Genomic DNA, 23,302 nt, shown 5'->3' on the forward strand with positions numbered 1-23,302 from the left:
AGAGGCACCATGGGCAAGCTACTTATCTGCGTCGGTAAGCATAGCTACTCACTAATGAACACCTTGGAAACTTTAACTTAATTTCTTCTTGTGCATAATGCAGATTAATTCTCTTTAACTACTTCTAATCCTGTCTCGTCTCTCTGCAGGACTGGCTCTCCTGCTGCATGTGCAGCTAGGTAATTATATCCTTTGTCACTTCATGGTTGGAGTCATATGTGTAGACTAGAGCTGCAACGATTATTCAGTTAATATTGACGTTCAAAAGAGAATTAATTGCCAACTATTTTGACAATCGATGCAAAAATGTCAAACATTGGCTGGTTCCAGCTTCTTAAATGTAAGGGTTTATGATGAGTAAATGGAGAAAGTTTTGGACTGTTGGTTGGACAAAAGAAGCAATTTGAAGACATCACTTTGAGCTTTGGGAAACTGTGGTGTGACTGCTAATCTGAACTGTCTGGGGTCTGTTTGTGAGGAAGTTCAAGATCCAGTTGCAGAGTGTGATGCTCAAGCTCAGAGTGTGTTGATTTCCAATCTGCTTCATGGGTGAGATTGTGTTGAATGCTGAGCTGCTCAACAAAAAGCATTTGGATGTAGCTGTGTTTATTCTCCAGTGTGCATTGAGTGGAGGGCAGTGGATAAGGCATCCCCTCTTTTTACAAGTGTTTATTTTACAGACTAAACAATTGATAGAATAATCGTGAAAATAACTGGCAGATTAATTGATAATGAAATTAATCATTAGTTGCAGCCCTAGTGTAGATGTATTAAGTGGGTGACACGATGTAATTGTTCCACATGTTGCAGGATCATCCTACATCCTCTCCTGTTATTTCACTAACTGGGGACAGTACCGTCCCGGAGCAGGAAAGTATTTTCCCACCGACATTGACCCATGTCTCTGTGACCATCTGGTCTATGCCTTTGCTGGCATGGACAACAACATGATCAAGACCTACGAGTGGGACGATGAGAAGCTCTACGGACAGTTCCAGGCCCTGAAGAACGAGTCAGTACACACGAATGCTCACATGAAAACACATGTTAGTACATATAAGCATCCAAACACCCACAGAGAGTAAGTGTGAGTTGATGTTGTTGGTGCTTGCAGGAACAGCAACCTGAAGACTCTGCTGGCCATCGGAGGATGGAACTTTGGTACTGCGAAGTAAGTAGTTTTAAAATGAGGATCAGCGCTCTCACCTGGAGGAATGTATACAGTAGGTAGAAGCACTCTGACGGTCTTCCTGTCTTCAGGTTCACCACTATGGTTTCCTCCGCTGCCAATCGTCAGACCTTCATCAGCAGCGTGATCACTTTCCTGCGTCAGTACCAGTTTGATGGTTTGGATCTTGACTGGGAGTACCCCGGCTCTCGTGGCTCCCCAGCTGTGGATAAGCAGCGCTTCACCGTCCTTGTCCAGGTCAGTTATGTTGCTTTTCAATCTCTGGCTACAGACAAATTGAGGTTGTAGACGTAAACACTGTATAAAGGTATTCCCATTATAAAGGTCCAGTGTGTAGGATTTAGTAGCATCTAGCAACCAACTGAGCTGAATCTTAAATGCTACACTTTGGCCAAGAAATCTGTCCAGGGGATTCTGAAGAACTGGTTATACTGTATGCCGGAAAATATTGTCATCAAATGCCTTCAAAATAAAGTTTATGATCTGCATGACTTTCTGCAATGATGCAGAAACTTTAACTGTTTCTCTCTCATCGCCCGTCTGTAGGAGCTGTTGAGCGCCTTCGAGGCTGAGGGCAAGAAGACCAACCGTCCCCGTCTGATGGTGACTGCTGCTGTCGCTGCTGGAAAGGGAACCATCGACTCTGGATACCAGATCGCCCAGCTTGGAGCGTGAGTACACGAGCAGACACATGCAAACATTACAGACATTTGTTGTACAGAAGACAGCGATTACTTAACATTAATCCTCATGTCTATGTGTCAGTGTGTTGGACTACTTCCACGTCATGACCTATGACTTCCACGGTTCTTGGGAGCACAACGTTGGAGAGAACAGCCCTCTGTACAAGGGCCCTGCTGACCAGGGATCCATGATCTACTTCAATGTGGTGAGTGAGGGCTCCTGCTGTAAATGAATACATTTTTTATTAAAAAACAGATGGTCACACCGGCCTGTAATCTCTTGTGTGTAGGACTATGCCATGAACTACTGGAAGAGCAACGGTGCTCCAGCTGAGAAGCTGCTGGTTGGTTTCCCCACTTACGGCCACACCTTCCGCCTGGCTTCCTCCAATACAGCTGTCGGAGCTCCTGCCAGTGGACCCGGAGCTGCTGGACCTTTCACTCGTCAGACTGGCTTCTGGGCCTACTATGAGGTTTGAACATCTTTCTAGAGACCATAAGACTGGACAACATGTCGTATGTACATATATTCTGTGTATCCCTAACTTTAAATCTCTCCCTCCCATCAGATCTGTACTTTCCTGAAGCAAGGAGCCACTCAGGCTTGGGACGGCCCCCAGCAGGTGCCATATGCCTACAACCAGGGAACCTGGGTTGGATATGACAATGTTAAGAGCTTCCAGGTTAAGGTATGAAGTTTTGTTTTTATTTAAATTCCTGTCACAAACCTTTATGTTTTAAGGGTTTTTAACATTGTGTTTCACCTCTCATCCTCTCAACAGATTCAGTGGTTGAAGCAGAGCGGTTTCGGTGGAGCCATGGTGTGGAGTTTGGATCTTGATGACTTCAGCGGTACTTTCTGTGGCCAGGGAAGATACCCCCTGATCAACACCATCAAGAGCGGACTGGGAACTGGAGCTTGTACGTCTGAACCATGCATCCTCTGATAATAAACATACTGATGTGGTTTCCAGCTTCTAACTCCTTTCATTTCTCCCCTCAGCCTGCAGTGCTCGTCCTGACCCTCTGCCTCCAGTCCAACCGACCAAGCAGCCTCTGCCCCAGCCCGGCGGTGGTGGCAGCAGCAGTGGTGGCAGCAGCAGCGGCGGCGGCAGCAGCGGAGGATCTGGCTTCTGCGCTGGCAAATCTAATGGACTCTACCCCGACTCAACCAACAAGAATCACTTCTACGAGTGCAGCCAGGGAAAGACCTACGACCAGCACTGTGCCGTCGGCCTGGTGTTCGATGACAGCTGCAAGTGCTGCAACTGGGCTTAAACAATCCATGGTTTGTCTTCATACTGGTTGTTCTTAAGCCAGAGCTGGGTCAACTATCTTGTAACATAAGACCCTTTAACTATGGCCCATTCAAAAACAGCTCTGTAACACCTGTCACTGATGTAACGGAAATAAACATTGCATTTAAAGCAACTTTGAATCTCTGGTGGTTGTGTGTGTCTCATGTATGTTTTTATTCGTAGTCAGTGATGTCATAAAAATGCAGGTTTCATTGTAACCGTTGTTCTCTGAGTGAAGAGAAGATCTCTTTCATCTAAGAGCATTAAGGCAAGAAAGTGGACTGTGTATTTAACAAGTGGAGACAATCATGAGTGACAGCGATGGTCAATGATCTGCAATATACTTACAGCAAATACAGACGCAAACACATGTACATATGGTCATATACCCACCTCTTTTTCATGTTTTTCTATAATCTGTCAACATTAATACTGTCTCAATGTCAAGTCCCTATACTTTATTGAAATTGAATGATTCAAATGATAATAATAAGAAGAAATAAGATCAATTAAAATAGGACTGAGATAAAAGAAAACAAAAGAAAAAAGCACCATTTCTAAAAACTCAAAATCTGTGTGTCGATTACCAAGTTCTCCCTCTAACACTTCAACATAACACCTGCAAGTAATATAAAAACACTGCAAGCTTCTTTCACATACTGTACAGTGTATATTTTAACACATATGTAAAGGGAAACAGGACTTTAAAATACATATGTCACAATTATAATGCTCTAGATGAATGTGCAGGCAGGTTTTCAGTAAGTATATTTAAAAGCCAGAGGACCTTGAATCAATCATAGTTTGTAATGCATCAATTGATGCTTAAAACAGCTTACAGGTAGGAGGAATGTTGCTCCTCATCATCACATCACATATTATAGGCCTTTGTCACAGTGACAGTTACTGGTCTCTTCCAAAAGTAAGAAACAAAACCAGATTCACAGTTCATGCAAGCCGCATGCAATGATGATTCCAGGGAATTTCTTCCAGGGTCATTTCTTTGTGAAATGACATAATTTACTTGCTTAATTTTTTTTTTTTTTTATCATTTCAATGTGATTCACAATCAATGAATTCTGCAGAGGCAGAGGCCTTCTTGTCTTGTATATTAAAGATTCTTTGCAGAACTTCTCCTGAATTGTGGTCATCCATAGTATTTGAGTGTTAAAACAGTAACACAGAAGTATCAAACAAGAACATAGAAATATTAAATTGCCATTTTGTATTAACCGCAGAGCCAAACTGGAGAGTGGTCAGACATAAACATAAGAAGCTAAGTGGAGTAGGAAATACATTTTTAAACGGACAAGTTAGTATTTAACTAATTTCAGGAACACGATCTGTAATGAGAAGAACACAAGGTGTAGTCTCTACAATCTGGTTTGTTTTTCCAGATAACCACTAGGTGGAGCTCTTGAGAGAATAATAACAAGATGAGCCCTTAAACACACAAGGCAGGATTTCATACTATCAGCAGAAGAATTTAAAATCACCAGTTACTACAACAGTAAACACTGTAGACATTTGGTGAATAGGAAGATCTATGATTTAACACTACTGAGGTCTGCTGACAACAACAAGAAGAAGACAACAGGAAGTGTCATATGTAACAGTTCAGTATACATCAGTGTAAATATGGGTGCCATGAACTAGAACTTAGATTCACATTCGCTATCATTTGTTGACGGTGCTCTTCTTCGACGGCAGCGTTCTTCTGAGTAGTGTTCTCCTCGATGGATGTCCAGGAAGGGATGCCATTCCTCAGAGGGAGAACACAGCGACTTCAGACGCTGTAGAAAGTATCACGTTATTAGAACAATGAATATGAGTGCGCTCTTAAAAAATGTTTTTTCTTTTTAAATCTTTCAAAACAAGTCCCCATCTGCTTCAGTTGTTTAAGAGAATTCACTGCCATGCTGTTTGAAGCTCTAGAAATATTTCGTGGACTAAGAAACTTCACCAGTCTGTCCATCGACAGGATGGACAGACTGGTGAAGTTTCAGCCTGCTTTAAATGCACCCTGTGTCATACAATGATACAATGTCAAACATACCTTCCAGGGGCTTCCTTCTGCTCTCATCAGCTTATACACAGCGACGACAGGGATCCAGATGAAGATGAACGTAAATATGCACCAGCCCAGAGCCTCGCCCCAGACTGGGTATTTGATCTCTCCATAGATGGGGGGCACAAAGGATTTACAAGACCAGACCAGGATCACCTAGATGGTGAACAAAACATTAAAATCACATTCATGCATAGGAGACCCTCATGTCAAAGTGTCAAATTACAGTTTATTGTGCTGTAAGTGAACTCACAGAAATAACAACTTTTAAAAAAAGGAGGACAAACGGAAAAAAATAGGATTTATTAATGCATGTGAATCGATAATGTCACCAGTTCTACTACAGGACATCATGCTGTGCTGTCATCTTTCTTGCTGTCATCGTTCTTCCAACAGCAGCAATTAACATTATATTATCATTTCAAATTTAATAAAGCTTTTCTCTTCAATACCAGTTTGGTCACTCCTCTCTAAACTACAGTTCCTGTACCTCACTGCATTTTCAGAGTACATTTTGTACTTTTATTTCAATACAGATTACCTACAAAACCAACTAAAAGATACAGGCCTATATTGGTATTAAGCCTACAAAGAGTGCCTTGTGAAGTGGGTGTTGAAAGTAAAAATAGCCAGAATGTCCGTTAGAGGGGGTATTTCTATTGTGCAGCATAAAGGAAAAGAGCAGAGGACAGGTTGCAATCACCGCATTGATGCAGGGGCTGATGACGAACCAACACACTCTCCAGTACAGCCACCAGCAAAAGCTCTTTTTTCCAATCATCATCTCAATGTCTTTAATGAGACGGTTCCCTCCTGAAATGCACCAGAAGAACATGAACATGTTCACAGCTCAGGCCAACAGAAAGCTGTCTCACTTCTCGTGCTAATGTGTAAATCAGAAGAAGCACTCAGTCGACTGCTAGCCAAGGTGACAGATTTGCTATAAGCCATAGAGAATCACTGTAGAACTGAAAGAGGGGAAATCAATCAATGATTATCTGAATAGTTTCATGTTGATCTTCAACATGTTTAAGAGACAACAACAGTATTGTTTGCTAGAGCGACAGCGCCCACCTATCTTAGGAATTTACTATTTCTAATAACTATTTACTGTATTTCTTATTCGCCCAGTGATTACCAAATGTGAGCTGTGGACCCCTAGTGGGCTATGAAGGTACTGCAGGTGGGCCACACAAGGTCATTTACAATATACGTATCTATAAAAAGTTTCTATTTTTTATTGTTGTATTTAAATTTTCGAAATTACCTTAAAATATGTATGATTAAATATTTGAGTTGATAAAACAAGGGACCTAAATTATATGTTATTCTTCATTTGTCTGACTTAATTCTATCCGGTGTTTGTTGAAGTCTGTATCTGTATCTTACATCCAAAGAGCGTGGGAGATAATAAAAAAGCTCTTTATCAAGAATCTTATATTATCTTACTTTCTTTCTTTCTTTCCCTGCAAGAAATTGGCAATACAGTATTTTGTAATTTAATTTATTTTATATATTTGTATATTTTTTTGCTGATATTTGTAAAACCGGAAGATGATATATGTTCTGTAATACAATGGTGTCTTGGGCCAGAACTACACGACTACTATTCACATAGAATCTTTTGTTAATGAAATTTACATTAAAAAAACATTTTTTTTCCCTTCGTTTTATGTGTTGATCAGAGTTGTGATTACAAGTTGGGGTGGGCCCCAGAAGATTTTTACATTTCAAATTGGGCTGTGTCATTATTTTGTTTTGGAATGGTTGGTTTAGCCTTTTTGACCAAGCACTTGGCATGGTTCAATAACTGTAACTCAACAACTATTGGATGGATTGTTGTAAATGTTTCTAATGCTGTTGGAACACTGCTGAGATACACTATATACTGTATACATACATTCAGTAAATACAACCAAGCCATTAAAAGTTGTAAAGTTTAGTTGATCAAATGTGAGGTATCACTTTTACACATCACTATAGCTGTCATTATATTTACCATATATGTGGATGAAGCCAATGACCTCGGTGAGGGACAAAACAAGCGGCACCATGTCGACAGTATACTTGTCGAGTAGAGTTAGCCAGTATATTCCTGCCTATCACACACACACACACACACACACACACACACTGAAGGTAAACAGGGTAATAACATCAGTTTGTAGTAGTAAAGTCACTGTTTTCAAATCCACAGTACCCTTGTGACACATGGCAGACCCAGGAGGTAGATGATGGCACATGTCGATATCGTCAATAAAGAACGTTTGGATCTAAAGATTCCAGGGATGGCATCATACAGGCAGGTGATGACCACCTCTGATGACAAGAGGAGAGATGAGATTTAGTGAGCCAGAGGCTGGCTTGGAATAGTCTGAAATCTAGATCTATGCTAAATAGTAAACAGTCTCACCTAATTGTGCAAATTGTGAGTCTAGGCCAATTAAGAAAATCATTAAAAAAAACAGGATAGACCAGAGAGGGGAAATGGGAAGCTTAGATAAAGCCTCTGGATACGCAATGAATGCAAGGCCGAATCCTGCAAAGATGGACAAACATAACATAAGAGGTTATACATCAGCTTTTTGCCATTTTTTTCCCAAGTATGTGGTATTAAAGTTGTCTGACCTTCCTTCACCACTGCTCCAACAGGTTTTCCATAAAGGTAAGCCATATGACCCAGAATTGAAAAGATGGCAATGCCTGCAAACACACTTGTAACTAAGAGGAGAGGAAAATAGTCACAAAGACTGAGATACATGCTCTATTTCACACATATTCAAGATTTATGTGTACCTGTCACTATAAAAATGGTGGCACTAAAACTATTTCCTAGGTACAGAAAATGAAAGCAGCTATGGATGACTCTCTCTGAGGACATTGCTGCTGTTCACCAAACTATCTTTTTTTGATACTAGCACTTGGAGCCTAAGTCATAAATGTACAAAATCATCATAGTGGCTTCGGTTTTTACCAAATTACTTACTTATTGACATACCTTTACTTGGCTCTGATTATGATTGCTTTTTCGGTAGTAAACATAAAAAAACATAATTTTCCTACCATGATTAACAAGAGACACCACAATTGTGTCCAGGAACATGTTGTTGTGGAAGTTGTTGTAAGAAGAAAGAGTCACAAGGCCACCCGAAGAAATGCACAGGGAGAATAAAGTCTGAGATGCTGCATCCTTCCAGACCTAAAAAAAAAACAAACAAACAACAAATTCATTTCTACCAAACTAATGACATTCCCGCCAACCCCAGCTTTATCTGGTGCTAATTATCAAATGTTAGCTTGCTAACACGCTAACCTGAGATGGTGAACATGCAAAACATTACTGTATACCTGCTAAACATTAGCATGTTAGCATTGTTACTGTGAGCATGCTCTTCAGGTCTTACGCTGTGTTTAGACCAAACACGAAGACAATATTTGCATCAGGTTTGGTCTGAACACAGGATTAGTTTTGCGTGGTAAACAAGGATGGTTGGTTCTCACCTGTGCTTCCATCAGTTTCGTCATATTGGATTGGGATCCAATAAAGAACTCTATCCCATCTCTAGCTCCCTCTAGTGTCACACCTCTGATCAGCAGGATCAGAAGGATTACATAGGGAAATGTAGCTGTGAAATACACAACCTGGAGAGACATGAAGCCATTGAATCCACAGGCTACACTGAGTGAGTGCGCAGATCACAGATCACAGTGCAAGTGCCTTAATTTGAAAGCGATGTAAAGTACAATGTGCAGCATGGTCAAAACCTGTCTTTATCGATGTAGCACTCATTCCTGAATAAAATGAGGCAAGGACTTGTTATAATGTGGATATTGACTTACTTTGCCTGATGACTTGATGCCTTTGATGAGCGCAGCAGCAGAACACATGGTGCTCAGCAGCAGACAGAGGGCCAAGTGCCAAACTACTGGTCCTGCTTCATCCAGACCACTGGATCTCTGCAGGGCCACATGACTGAGGAGGAGAGACATCTGACTGTACAGCCACAGCAGTTTGACAAGTTTTTTTGACATTTGTGCTTGTTTGCGTGTGTGAGCATGTGATACTTACTCCCAGTACTGCTCACTCGGGCTCTGCATTGGAACTGTGATCATGTCGGATGAAGGACAAGTGCGGTTTTCCAGAGTCCAGTTGGACACTACAATGCCACTTACATTGCAATATACTAGAAGAGGAAAGAGGACCAGTAAATAGCTTGCGTAACATATCAATCCATGCAATGGGTAGTGTTTTAGTACTCGTACTTCACTCCTCACCCAAAGAGATTTAGCAAATATTATCCATACATATTATCTACCTGTACTGCAAGTTATGTTTCAGGGTGCTAGTCTCAGTTACTCTGTTTCTATGCCAGCTTGCAAGGTGCACAAGCTACCAAATGTAGTTAATGAGAGATGTAGCTAGTGTTGACTTTTTGAGAGAGTGAGGGGTTTAGAGGATGTGGTCACAAATTGTTGTTCTTAAGTTACATTTTTGTTTATCATAAACAGTGGGACAGGCTTCATAAAGCTATAAAGCTAATATATATAAAGTTATCTTACATCAAAGTAAGCTAAATTAATGTCAGGTCCGTGGTACCGTTCCATCACTTGGGCGAAGGAGCTAGAGATGTGACAGCAGAGAGTGGAGACCAAGTAATGGGTCCGTCAGACACAACACAATTTGAGTGTGTCAGTGCTACTACTGCGGCTGTGCTTAACCCAGTCAGCCTGGCGTTGTGCCACGGCCTGTTTGAACTTTGGTGCTTGAAGCAAAAAGCTGTCATTGGTGGAAGTAACAAAAACTAATTGGTAAAAATGGAGGTGACGAAAATGTATGTGAATTGAAAAGTAGAGAGGTAAAAATGCACTTCAAATGAAAAATTAAGTGATAAATTATCAAGTGATTTGGTTAGTTTAAAGCAGATTTGATGAAAGCAGTTGTGGAACAGTGAAAACAGAGACATGTTTATCACTTTCTTTGTCTTACAGTCATCATTCACAAAACGTGAATACATTTATCATTTAAGGAAAGGGGCCTTAAGGGTGGAAGTAAAAAAATACTGACAAAAATCAAATCACTTGGTAATTTATCACACCTCTCAAAGTCAATGCTCATTGGGAGTATGAGTTTTCTGAGCGCAGTGGTGCTACAACTGAATAAGCTATGTAGTAACAGATCAGCATTCACCAAACAGCAGATTCTTCAAAATAATTGGAAATGAAAAAAGACCTGTAGGCGTGTTGCTGCAGTTGCTCTCAGCCCAATTGAGGCAGTTGGACCACGGCAGAGGAAACTGGAAAGAGGCGAACATGTAGTACAGGCCGTAGGCGACGATGATGTTATAGTGAATCGCTACTAATGTGGTCCCCACAACCATGGAGAGGCCAACACCTGGAGAAGATAATAGATTATAATGCACTTATAATAGGTTATATGGATATAAATAATGTTTTATATAAAACACAAGATCTAGAGCCCACAGAGCAAGAGCTGAAGCAGTCTCCATGAATAAATATTACCCTTTCATTCCAGTTTTAGTTTCGGGATGAATATTAGTGAAACACCTGAGCTCTTGATCTTGCCAACTTTATTAGATCTTTTACTGGACTGTCTTTCATTTCAACTCAGAATTTCTAGTATTTATTGTCAGACCACCTTATAAACACAAGTTCTTGTAACTCATCTAACCTCTAACTAATTCTAGTGTGCTGTAAGGAGTTCAAACAACTCATTAAAAACAGAATCAGCACATTTCCCAGCATGCATGGTTTCAGAGTAAAAGGTCGTACTGATAACATTTTTATGTAGACAAATAATACATTTAAAAAAATAAAACATCTACAGAGCTTGTCGAAAGGTGCAGAATAAAAGTATCTCATTTCCTTAAAAACATTATTATGATTGTAAATTGATAATTTTAAAATGTTTGTTTGGTACAAAAAGATTGTTTTGTTTATCTTTGTGTAAGAATTCTGATGGATGGTTCTAGTTTCCAACAAGGTTTGACAGCCAGCAGTACGACGCTGTGTGTATCACGTGGTATCTGTGTTTCGTCAGCAGCATGAGTGTTGCTAGTTGGTAATTTAGGTAAACTAGATATTTTAGGTAAACTGAACCGTGGTTGAAGTATTTTCAGCCTTGGACTTCTAGTTGAGAGAAATTGAAAGATTGTGTTGTGTTAACCAGAGAGTTTCATAAATAAAAAAAATCAAGTACAACTGAAAAAGAAAACTCAACTTGTCTTTTTTTTACTTGAAACAAATATTTAAGCCTTTATATACATTTTTGAGTGTATCACAAGTTAAATATCAATCAAACCTTCCAGTTCCAGGTTCTCAAATGTGAGTATTTGCTGCTTGAACTTAATGCAGCTTGAGCCATAATAATAAAATAATAAAAATAATAATAAAAAATAACTATAAGCTGAAGCTTTTTTTTTTTTTTTTTTTTTACTATAATTCTATAAATTTATATGGGAATATATCTTCGAATTAAAAATCCCAAAACTTTCCTGTTCTTTCAGGCTTACCCTGCATTAGTGGCACCGCTCTCCACACATTGACTGGGCCTTGGCTGCAAAACTGACCAATGGCGTTTTCCAGGGCGACGAGGGGAATTCCACACAAAACCAACATCAGGAAATAGGGAATGAGAAAGACACCTGCTCACACAGACAAAAACAAGTTTTCATGATATTCATAATACTTGCAACATTGTTACAATAAGTGATTTTTTGAGTACTAGTCCAAAATAATTACCCCCTCCATTCTTGTAGGCTAGATATGGAAATCTCCAGATATTTCCCAGGCCAATAGCATAGCCAATCAAAGTGAGCATGTACTCTGTCTTGTTGGTCCAGTTTCCACGATCAGGATTCTCATCACCGTCTTTAACATGAGTGATCTGCTCAACGCAGAGTTTAAAATGTTTGTCACATATTATCTATGGTACAAATTGCCATACTATCTATAGTCCTTTGTTGTCAACCATCAACAGTTTCCATTACAAACCAAATGGCAGCTTATTTCACTGGTAAATAATCTCAGCCAACAGACTTCAGTAGCAGACAGTGGTTAACATTTTTACAGCAGAAATTTTGAATTGTAATTGCAGGAAGGTGCTCCTAATAACTAACGATGATTCAGTCAATATTAAAAGGGCCTAGAGGTGTTACAATCTGCTCATGTATGACCATAAAATAAGTGATTAATACATGTAAATTGTAACAAATTGTTTCATAGAGCCCCTTTAATGGTATTAATTACACTTGTGATTGTTCGGCTGTGACATGTCAAAATGGCTGCTATGAAAAAGGTCTATAGGAGATATAAATATCATAAAATACAGGACTTTAGCCTCATTACAGCCTCGCTGTGAGCAATGCTGGAATGTAACCAAGTATAATTACTAAAACATTACTTAAGTGTAAATGTGAGGTACTCATACTCAACATGAGTATTTTTTCTTCTTGTGCCACTTTCTACTTCTACTCCACTACATTTAAGCAGGTAATAAATTTACTTTCTACACTAATTATTTGACAGCTATAGTAACTCATTTTATAGTTTTATAAAATTTCAGTGACAATGTGTACAACTAGTCAAGACAATTACTCGATTACACACTCGGAACTACTTAAAACAATTTACGCAAAAACATGTCATAGGTTGCTGCTTTTCCTTTAATTTTTTAAACAATCTTAATTCATTTTAATTAATTTTGAGAATATTTTCAGTTAATTGGACAACACAAGCATTATAAAAGTGTCAACAACAGTAAGATTCTGCTTTCTATATTAATGTATGAGTAAAAATAAGTAGTATATAAACAATATCACAATCACAGGGGACATTTCTTTGATACTTCCTTCAACACATGATAATGTATGAAACACAGTCGGTGGATACTTTGTCACTGGGAGTCTTTGGCTCTAATCTAATTGAGGTTAAAACAATGTCAAATTATATTCACAACTCTGTGTAATTGCAGGAAAACTCACTGTTCTTTCTATTAATGACCCTTAATCATACATGTACCTGTCACCACCATCATGACGATCATTATGTAATTAAGCGACAGCTCAGTGGCTTAGGTAAATGTTTGAAAAGTTGAATTCAGTCCCCGGGGGCAAACACATATCCTTCTTTCACATGAATGTCTGTTTATTTTTTCGTAATACCAGGGAATGAGTTGGAGCAAAAGTTATTTTTGAGTATCCTAACATGGATCCTAGCTTCATTTTGGTGGTAAGCTACTATAATGACTGGTACACTGCTAAATATGAGTTATTTTCAGTTTGTTTAGTTTCTTTTTTTGTTATATTTGTTGCAAATTAACGATCTGCTGTACAAACAGAAAAGAAAATTAGATTACCATGTGAAGAACTCTTATTTAAAATTGTGATAGATAATATAGTTTCTTAAACATTTTTGAATAGATTTCCTATTTAGTCATTCAGTAACAGATGTCTGCAGTCCTACCTGATCAGTAACAATAGCAGGATCCTTGGAAATGTCTGAGCCATATTTCAACATTGCGTTTTATCTGCTTCTTCAGTAAAAGATAAAGAAAAGTTTATATGCTTCTGATGGTCGGTAGAAGAAAAATTCAAATGGCTCCAAAAACTTGTCCCAGGTCACATGAACTAAACTGCATTCCCACCAGTGATCGCTTTAAAAGAGAGAGAGACAGAGAGGTTTCCTTTCCTGTAGAGGTAAACCTGCCTACACAAGTCTGTGTTTGTCTTTATAATATGTGACAGTTACTGTCAGCCAAAGTCAGCTGACCTCTGTTAGCCTATATCACCCCTTAAATATAACAGCGAATGTATCTATTGTTTAAATTAATAAAGTGTGAATAAGTCTTTATGATATAGGCCATATGTCACTGACTTGTGATTAATTGCTAATAATTGCTGAAAACTTTTTAGCTATGTTTTATGACCGCTTTAGATTTCTGCCTCGGCTGCATTCGACAGTAAATTACACTAGGAACAACAATATAGGTGTATAGATGATTTGTGTGTAGACTGTAAAGGCTAGAATTTACGATTTACGAAGTTTCTTGAAAGCAACCTGCACTGCTGCATACTGTAGCTGCAAATTAGCTCTGCTGGACCAACCGCCGCAGAGTGCATGCAGTTATACTGTATATTGTACTTATAGGGCAGGTCAGAACATTTCAACAGAGATTTTGTCTATAGCATGCACCCAGTGTTACATCACATCCACCACATTGTTACAGAAACCAGGGATTTGCATTTACAACAGGTGTGTTGCACAGTGAGGGGCGCCAAATCACACAAAATGCGAATTACTACATATCGTTGCTTTAAATGCATTGAGAAAAGATGTTGCACTGTAACTTGACATCAATTAGTGAAAGTTTTTGACATATCATTTGGGACTAGAATGCCAGGATAGTTGTAAGGAGAGAAAAACAGAACAAAATAATATATAATAATATAATAACAATAACGTTATATATAAGTTTTCCATATGAACCTTCAGAAATCTAAGCCCCTGTCTGTTTTTTCCACTTCACACACAGTAATAAAAATGTTTTAAGCTTTTCTTTTACAATATACTATTTACCTCAATGCACTTTATACAATTGTTTTATACAATTTTCTATTTGCCTCATGTGGCTCATGTTATGTAAAAGTGATGAAAAAGTGTTATTACGTGTGTTTTTGTGCCTAAAATATTGTATTTATATGAAAATATGTATTCGTGTTTTTAATTTACCATTTATGGTGCTCATTCCAGATGGGGGAGCTGAGAAAAGCATTGCTAACTGTTAAAAATAGTACAATTATTAGTTCATCATTATTGAGCACATATTAAGTACATTTTGGTAAATTGTATTTTGTAAAAGCTATTTTGAAAAATGTTCCCACAAGATGATGTTAAACATGCATACTGCACAGACTTCTCAATAAACAAACCAAAAAGTGTTTTCAGGCTTCATTTAATATTCACACTCACTCAAAAAAATCCAATTAAAATTGGATTATCAAAATAAAGTAGATAAATGCATTGCGGCGCAAACCAGTGAAGTTCTTGTGCTGTGTGATTGTACACGATTACCTTCTCTCTCACTACTGCAGTAACTTATGATCCGCAGTAAACCACACTGGTTAAAAGACTGAGATCAGCTGAACAGACCTCAGTTCGTTCAGTGACGTCAGACAGCTGCACGATCACTGAAAACAGCTGTAATAACAGAATGATGACATGACCACAGACATGACACGTGACATAACCAGTGACTGCACAGGCCTTTTATTAACAGCTCATTAGATTACCTCAGCTTTCCTGATGGTCACAGTCACACACATGCAGCACACACACATACATACACAAGCAATGGAGTCATTTTCCTCCAGCTAATTTGAGCCCTTAAGTTTAATCAAATACTAGTTAACTGTGCACACATACTAAGAAGTTACTCAAGTCACGTCAAGTCAAGTTGAGTAAATATTGGATAACAGATATCCCTTATATAGCCTATACATCCAGAAGTCAACGGTTTATCCAGTTTGGTTTGGTCTGAGAACGCTCCTCTGCAGCAGTGTATGTTGCTTTATATTCTAGTTCAGTTTGCGTGACATTGTTGGAGTAGAAACGTGACAGTAAATCACACAAAATAAAAGGAATGATGCAATAAACTCCTAGTCCTAATACTTTTGTGGTCTTTGGTGTTACAGTAAGATGCAGCAGCCAAAATTAAGTAATAAACCAAGTATATATATATATATATCTTTTAACCATTGTGGTTTACTGCGGATCATAAGTTACTGTATATGTCTATATATATATATATATATATATTTCTTTTTACACCTAATCATCAACCAGTTTGCCTGGATCATTATGAGGATATGATTCTCTTGCATGAGCACATTGAAAATGTTGGGCTTGCATTGCCACTAATGTGATTGGGTCATGTTCCTATCTAATGGAACTCTAATCTGACTTTCATGAGGTAAAGGTTGTAACGTTTAAAACCAAATTTGTTCCCACAGCTTTGTAAAGGCTACAACAATGTGATGTTACATGGCCAGACAACGATACACAGTATACAATATATACAGTTTTATGTCTTTTACCTTTTAAATTGGCCGGCTATGAGGAATAAACTTGTCTGGCGATTCCTAAATCTTTTTTTAGTAATTACCTCCACTCGCCCTCCTAAAGCAAGAAGCCACATCTGCAACAGCCAGAACATCTGGGTTGGATATGATAACATCGCAGGCTTCCAGATGAAGCTCTGAAGTTGTTGTAATGAAATGTGTTTCTAATATTTAGCCGGCTCTCTTTGATACAAACACAAAATATTAGAAACACTTGCAACACAAAACAACAGTTGCAACACAAATCAACAGAACAACAAATGACAACCTCCAAAATGTACAAAAAAAATCACAATCCAATCAACACCTCTCTAAGACAGCTTCAACAAAAAATGAACATCATAACCTTACTGAAGGTAGCCTTTAATGAAGGGACGCGATATTAGACTGGCTTAATTTTAGCAGGGTGATCCAAATAAAGTAGCACTTAGTGTACAGTATACAGCATGACATTGTTTTGTGCTCTTACACTGTTTCTGACTTTGGCGCCCCCCAGTGGTACTGTCAGAAAAGAGACTGCTGTAGAGAGGAATGCAATCTGTTGGCAGAAGAACCGCTAACACATCGACATGGCACCGCATATTCAATACTTAACTAGACGATGAGACATGCTTAAAGAGATAAATAATGTAAACAATTTCGTCACATATCAGAGATGCAGAAAAAAGTCATTTATTGTAGCATCAGTGATGAACAGAGTATGTACAGTGGTTAACTGACAGAAAAGACATGAATGATTACTGACACATTAACACTCACTAATGATTGAGGATTAAACATTTTTGATGAAAGATGGTCAAGTAAATAAATCCACGGATCATCGACAAAATAACAAACACTACCTGATTCTAAAGCCCCATTGAGTAATATTTTTGACAGATACATGGAATTAAATGCTTTCCTTTAATATGAAAGCGTTACTATGTTCTGAGTAGCTTTCAGCCACTTTTATATGATTGTCTTCGGTCATTGGTCTGTGATGTCGAGGCCTAAATGGCTCTGTCCCATTTATTGTAAACACCTCACACAAACTTGTTGCATGCCGCCTGCCACAGCAGAAAATGGTGGACAGCAGATGAAAACATGGCTGATGAAGAGAGAGTCAAAGAGACCCAGAAATGTTTCCTTGAAGGTAGTAAACAAAGCACAGCTAAAACAGAAGTGCATGTTGGCCTTGACATTTAGCAGAAAGGACTTTACTCTTTTTCTGCTGCAGTGTAAGGCATAATCTGCTGTGCGTACGTATTTGAGTCACTCCCTGTACTCTTTGAGTACTTTACTAAAGGAAAAAAAATGACAGATTAACACACACAAACTAATATCAGAGCCATGCGCTAGTGATTACATTTACATTTACTTCTGGGGTGTGTTTGCGTGTCATCCTGTGACGACAGCGTTCTGCTGAGTAGCGCTCTCCTCGGTGGATGTCCAGGTAGGGATGCCATTCTTGAGCTGGAGAGCACAGTGACTTCAGACGCTGTGGAAAGTAAGAGATGAGCATCATTTTCTTTTCACTTCTTTGGAATTATTGGAAAAAAATCTTGGTGCTTTTGAACCACAATGTCATAACACACATACACACCTTCCAGGGGCTTCCCTCTGCTCTCATCAGCTTATACACAGCGATTACAGGGATCCATAGGAGGATAAATACAGCCATGGACCAGCCCAGAGCCATGCCCCAGTCTGGGAACTGGACTGCCCCATAAGAGGGTGGCGTAAAAGTCATCAGAGACCATACCAGGATAGCCTAGAGAAAAGAAATGTGGCCGGTTTCATTCATCAAAAATGATCCGGACTAACTTGAAGTATGTGTGTGAAGGTTGAATTTTGAATTTACAGACCCTTCTTTTCTTTCAGTGTTTTATATATGTTCTTGTGCATGTAAAAGATCCTGACAGTTAAAAAGGTCTAAGAAACTCTGCTCTCCAACAGAAAACACTGCTCCTGAAATGCCTCGCCAGTAGTCTCGCCTTTAATTCCCTGACTTTTGAGACATCACGCACATCACAGTCATCATTTCTAACAGCTAGTTTTGCACGCAAGAATTGATTTAGCACAGCTGCTTTGTTGTTGTTAGCAGTGCTGGGTCAGACATGTTTGAGCTGACCAATCAGAGCAGACTTGGTATTCTGAAGGGGGGCCTTAAAGAGACAGGAGCTAAACAGAGCGTCTCAGATAGATGGGGAATACAGGGATGTGTTTTTGAGAATTAATGCCTGTTAACATATTCTAAAAGTAACCTAAAATAATATTATGAACCTGAAAATGAGCAGAATATGTCTCTTTTAACATTTGCTCAAAAGACTTTACATCCTTACATGAAATCTAAATTAAATTCACTGTAATTATAACCATAATCATAACCAACCACCTTTTCTCCTTTTCTTTATGTGGCTTTTAAAGCAGATTCATTACACCATTTCTTCAACAGCCACATGTTCAATTAAAATCAGATGCTGCCACACATTGGTTTAATACAGAGCATTGTGTGAGGTTGCACTCACCACTATGATGCAGGGGCTGAGGAAGAACCAACACACTCTCCACCACAGCCAGAAAACAAAACTCTTATTTCCAAGCATCATCTCGATGTCTTTAATAAAACGGTTCCCACCTGGCAACAAGAGTAGAATACACACATGTGGGCAGCTGGAGATAAATGCTCCCTGTCATCTGTGTATGAACATATCTCTGATTATCATATTTACCATATATGTAGCAGACACCAGCGATCTCCAGGAGAACCAAAATAAGCAGCACCCAGCTGGCAACAAACTGGTCGATGAGAGTCACCCAGTATATTCCTGCCTATTCGAGACACACACACAAACTGAGTAGAGTGGCTGGGCCTGAGTTAGACAACAGTCTCAGAAAGTTACACTAAGGCAGACTTACCCTCGTGACACACGGCAGGCCCAGGAGGTAGAGGATCGAACATGTTGTTATTGTCAATAAACCATGTTTGGATCTGAAGATTTCAGGGAAGGCATCTTGCAGGCAGGTGGTGATCACCTCTGACGACAGAAAGAGACATTTCAGGATGCATGAACTTATCGCAATAGCAATGGTTTGAATTTTACGCGAGAATGAACTGATCTCACCTATTCCTGCAAACTGAGAGTCCAGACCAACAGTCAGAAGCATGAAGAAGAACAAAGTGGACCACAGAGGGGAAACAGGAAGCTTAGACAGAGCGTCTGGATATGCAATGAATGCCAGGCCAAATCCTGCACGAAGACAGAAACAAAACATTACATGGCGGTCTTCCAAATATTTTTTAATAATCAGTGTCCGCATGTCTGACCTTCTTTCACCACTTCTCCAACAGGCATTTTGTAGATGTGGGCCATGTGACCCAAGATGGAAAATATGGCAAAGCCTGCAAACACACTGGTACCTAGGAAAAAAAGAAAAAAAGAAAAAAAAATAGATTGACATATTAATAACTAATCCAGACCTTCTTTAAATACTGCTGTTACAGTAGCTGTGCTCCCACCAGCATTAGTAAGTGTCACAACAAACGAGTCCTTGAACACGTTGTTGTGGAAGTTGTTATAGGAAGCGAGCGTCATGACTCCACCCCAGCCAATCGAGAGAGAGTAGAAGGTCTGAGTTGCTGCATCTTTCCAGACCTGAAAATAAAATATTTAAAAAGTCAGGCTTTGAATCAAAAGTTTCATTTAAAACTTTGGTTACTGTTTTGTGTTGCACTTTAATAGGGACGGTTGATTTTTCACCTGTGCTTCTGTCAGTTTAGTCAAATTGGATTGGGAACCAATGTAGAACTCTATCCCATCTCTAGCTCCCTCTAGTGTCAGACCTCTGATCAGCAGGATCACAATCACCACATAAGGAAATGTAGCTGTGAAATACACAACCTGGAGAGACAACAGGTAAAATTGTGAAAAAAGTAATTCATACATTTGTATTGTCTTGTTGCTGCTGGGAGTTTCAAGCATACATTGTATCATAAATCAGGCTCAAATTTAAAGGTATTGACCATGTTGCCCTTTTCATCTCTGCATCAAGTTTGACTTTTTTGGCAATACAGTTACTCAAGTTTGTGCAAGAGTTAAGAGTTAAAGATGGAAACCAGTCTCATGTTTGTATATTAATGTGGCTGCAGGCAGCTGGTGGTTAGCTTAGCAAAGACTGAAAAAACACAACCAGCCTGGCCGTATCTAAAGTGAACAACATCCAGCTGTCAGCACCTGTAAAGCTCATTGAAAGCTATTTGATCTACACAAACCAAACAGTGAAAACAATTGTTCTGCAGTATTTTCTTGCAGTTCATGATACAATATAGACCAATATGCTGTAAATTTGTGCTGGTAAATTGATTTTGGTGCCTTTGGACAAAGCCAGGCTGTTTCATCCTTGTTTCCAGTCTTTGTGCTAAGATAAGCTAACTGGCTTGACATGGCTAGCTTGATGGATGGCGATGGTGTTCTGTTGGATGATCTCAGCAACTATTGCCCATTAGATAAATTGCCATGAACAGTGGGTGGATCCTAATATCTATTGTGATCCCCTAACTTTTTTATTTGGTAAACAGAAGATACACATTTCAGTCTAATAGCCTAGCCTATAGAGAGACTCTTAGTCTTGTTGTCATACATAGTGGTGGAAAGAGTGAACTCCCTGGACTGTCTCATGGCAGCTAAGCACCAGACATGTTCAAAAGCTCCCTGTTTTTCAATTCTCAAACTCTAAAATGTATGTTTACAGCTTTATGATCAGGTCAGGTGTTACAATGTGGATATTAACTTACTTTGCCTGATGACTTGATGCCTCTGATGAGCGCTGCAGCAGTTAACATGGTGCTCAGCAGCAGACAGAGGGCCAAGTGCCAAACTACTGGTCCAGTTTCATCCAGACCACTGGATCTCTGCAGGGCCACATGACTGAGGAGGAGAGACATCTGACTGTACAGCCACAGCAATTTGACAAGTGTTTTGACATTTGTGATTGTTTGCGTGTGTGAGCGCTTGATACTTACTCCCAGTACTGCTCACTCGGGCTCTGCATTGGAACTGTGATCATGTCGGATGAAGGACAAGTGCGGTTTTCCAGAGTCCAGTTTGACACTACAATGCCACTTACATTGCAATATACTAGAAAAGTAAAAACTGTTTATGTAATGAGTATGTACAAGCATTCATTTCCAAGAAAGGGGTTATTATTTGATTAATTAGCTTGTTTGAAGTTGATAATGTCATCTTGTCATTAGTTTTATATCACCCCACCCCAGGAGAACAACACATCAGCTGACAAACAGGAGGATTGGAGTTGAAAAACGCACCTGTAGGTGTGTTGCTGCAGTTACTGTCAGCCCAACTGAAGCAGCTGGACCATGGCAGAGGAGACTGGAAGGAGGCGAACATATAGTACAGGCTGTAGGCGATGATGACATTATAGTAAATTGATACTATGAGAGTCACCATAAGCATGGCAATGCCAACACCTGGAGAAGCAGAGAGAGAGGTTATAAGGCACTGTTGCTTTTGTATAACCCAAAAAAAGATGGGACACTGTGTAAAACATAAATAAAGAAGAAAAGAAAAAAGAAAAAGAAAAGCAATCACTGCAGTTGAGTCTATTTCTGGACACATAATGAAGCCTCCAAACCAAACAACAAGCTCCTCTGAAATCAGGAATCGTAAAAAAGATCTTCAAGTTGATCATTAACAAACAGCCTCATTAAATGTCTGGCATCTTCACCTTCAGACGTACCCGACTGACCTCTCTCAAAACTTTAATGGTGGTCTTACCCTGCAGTAACGGTACTGCTCTCCATATGTTAATCGGACCTTGGCTGCAAAACTGACCGAAGGCGCTTTCCAGGAAGAAAAGAGGAATTCCAGTCACCACCAACATCACAAAGTAGGGGATAAGAAAGGCACCTGCTCAAAACGATAGATTGGGTGGTACAGGGATAAAATGAAACACAAAATCAACACTGGCGCTTTCAAACAGGATTTCTAACAGACACTAAATATTTACCCCCTCCGTTCTTGTAGGCCAAATATGGAAATCTCCAGATATTTCCCAGTCCAACAGCATAGCCGATGGTAGAGAGGATGTACTCCCTCTTGCTGGCCCAGTTCCCACGCTCAGTGTTCTCATCACCATCATCCACACGTGGGTCCTGCTCAGAAGAAGAACTTATTTAAGGCGTAAAAGTTGTAAAACATCTCAGATTTTGTATATTGTACCTGGAACTTGTTAAGAAAAGCTACTGCAATGAGAAAAGTTAATGTTAAAATGATGTAGATGATCTGCAGTGCCAGATAATAAAACCTAACAAAAATATAAAGATACTAGGACATGAGCGTCTACAGCTGTTTTCACTGTTGATCATCTTGTGTAGGGAACAGCTGCTGTGCAAGATTTAAAAAAAAAAACACAAATACATTGATTTAGCAAGTTTTATAGCTTCTGTAAGTATTGCAACTATCTCAACTGTGGTCATAAAGTTATTACTGTTGATTGCCATAAGGTATAGTAAACATCAGTTCAGTCCGTATAGGAGAAAAAGGGAATGTTAACTTCATCATCACTCCAAGACTATCTCACTTACATGGCCTCTTTAATTGAAATCTTCTTTTACCTTCTGGCTTTAGGAGCATGTCATAAAAACACACTGGTTCTAAATTCATTACATATTAAATCAGAAAAACAAGATATCTTCCTCGATTAAATACTAAATAAGCAAACAATATGTAGATATAGATTCGCATTGGAACTTTACTCATCAGAAATACAGGCATCAACAGATTACTTAGACTTATTCAGCGTAACTATTGTGTGGTAAACCTTCCATTAATATCCTGTGAAACAGGTTTGTAATCCTACCTGGTCAACAACAGCAGGATTTCTGAAAATTAAGTCCTTGAAACTGTCCCAGCTGTATTCCCTCATGTCCT

General features: G+C 39.1%; 3 protein-coding genes across 4 annotated transcripts; 1 reads left to right on the forward strand and 2 right to left on the reverse strand.

Moving 5' to 3' along the window:
• On the forward strand, positions 1-3,150 carry LOC311254469 (acidic mammalian chitinase-like; the record flags this gene model as incomplete). Its single annotated transcript, XM_084348246.1, has 11 exons — positions 1-34; positions 150-179; positions 811-1,012; positions 1,115-1,171; positions 1,261-1,426; positions 1,736-1,860; positions 1,955-2,078; positions 2,163-2,345; positions 2,442-2,561; positions 2,655-2,793; positions 2,876-3,150. Exons 1-11 carry the CDS (start codon positions 10-12, stop codon positions 3,148-3,150), a joined length of 1,446 nt encoding a protein of 481 aa, XP_084204372.1. The 5' UTR covers positions 1-9.
• Positions 3,151-4,215: 1,065 nt separating this feature from the next.
• Positions 4,216-13,880, reverse strand: LOC311254218 (sodium- and chloride-dependent neutral and basic amino acid transporter B(0+)-like). The gene is made up of 15 exons (XM_084347858.1): positions 13,720-13,880; positions 11,998-12,142; positions 11,769-11,900; positions 10,469-10,630; positions 9,308-9,422; positions 9,079-9,211; positions 8,740-8,880; positions 8,302-8,437; positions 7,867-7,959; positions 7,652-7,777; positions 7,439-7,557; positions 7,238-7,337; positions 5,942-6,051; positions 5,227-5,394; positions 4,216-4,963 (listed from the first exon to the last, which is right to left on the reverse strand). Exons 1-15 carry the CDS (start codon positions 13,771-13,773, stop codon positions 4,823-4,825), a joined length of 1,875 nt encoding a protein of 624 aa, XP_084203984.1. The 5' UTR covers positions 13,774-13,880; the 3' UTR covers positions 4,216-4,822.
• Positions 13,881-17,029: 3,149 nt separating this feature from the next.
• Positions 17,030-23,302, reverse strand: LOC311254652 (sodium- and chloride-dependent neutral and basic amino acid transporter B(0+)-like). Of its 2 annotated transcripts, XM_084348529.1 has the most exons (15): positions 23,232-23,302; positions 22,380-22,524; positions 22,148-22,279; positions 21,679-21,840; positions 21,376-21,490; positions 21,148-21,280; positions 20,114-20,254; positions 19,873-20,008; positions 19,681-19,773; positions 19,478-19,603; positions 19,272-19,390; positions 19,085-19,184; positions 18,881-18,990; positions 17,956-18,123; positions 17,030-17,850 (listed from the first exon to the last, which is right to left on the reverse strand). In XM_084348529.1, exons 1-15 carry the CDS (start codon positions 23,295-23,297, stop codon positions 17,695-17,697), a joined length of 1,902 nt encoding a protein of 633 aa, XP_084204655.1. In that variant the 5' UTR covers positions 23,298-23,302; the 3' UTR covers positions 17,030-17,694. The 2 variants fall into 2 exon arrangements, with proteins under 2 accessions (XP_084204655.1, XP_084204654.1); XM_084348528.1 differs by having other exon boundaries at positions 19,272-19,603.

This window comes from Pagrus pagrus (assembly GCF_965226575.1).
Source record: "Pagrus pagrus genome assembly, chromosome: 3".
Classification (NCBI taxonomy): Eukaryota; Metazoa; Chordata; class Actinopteri; order Spariformes; family Sparidae; genus Pagrus; species Pagrus pagrus.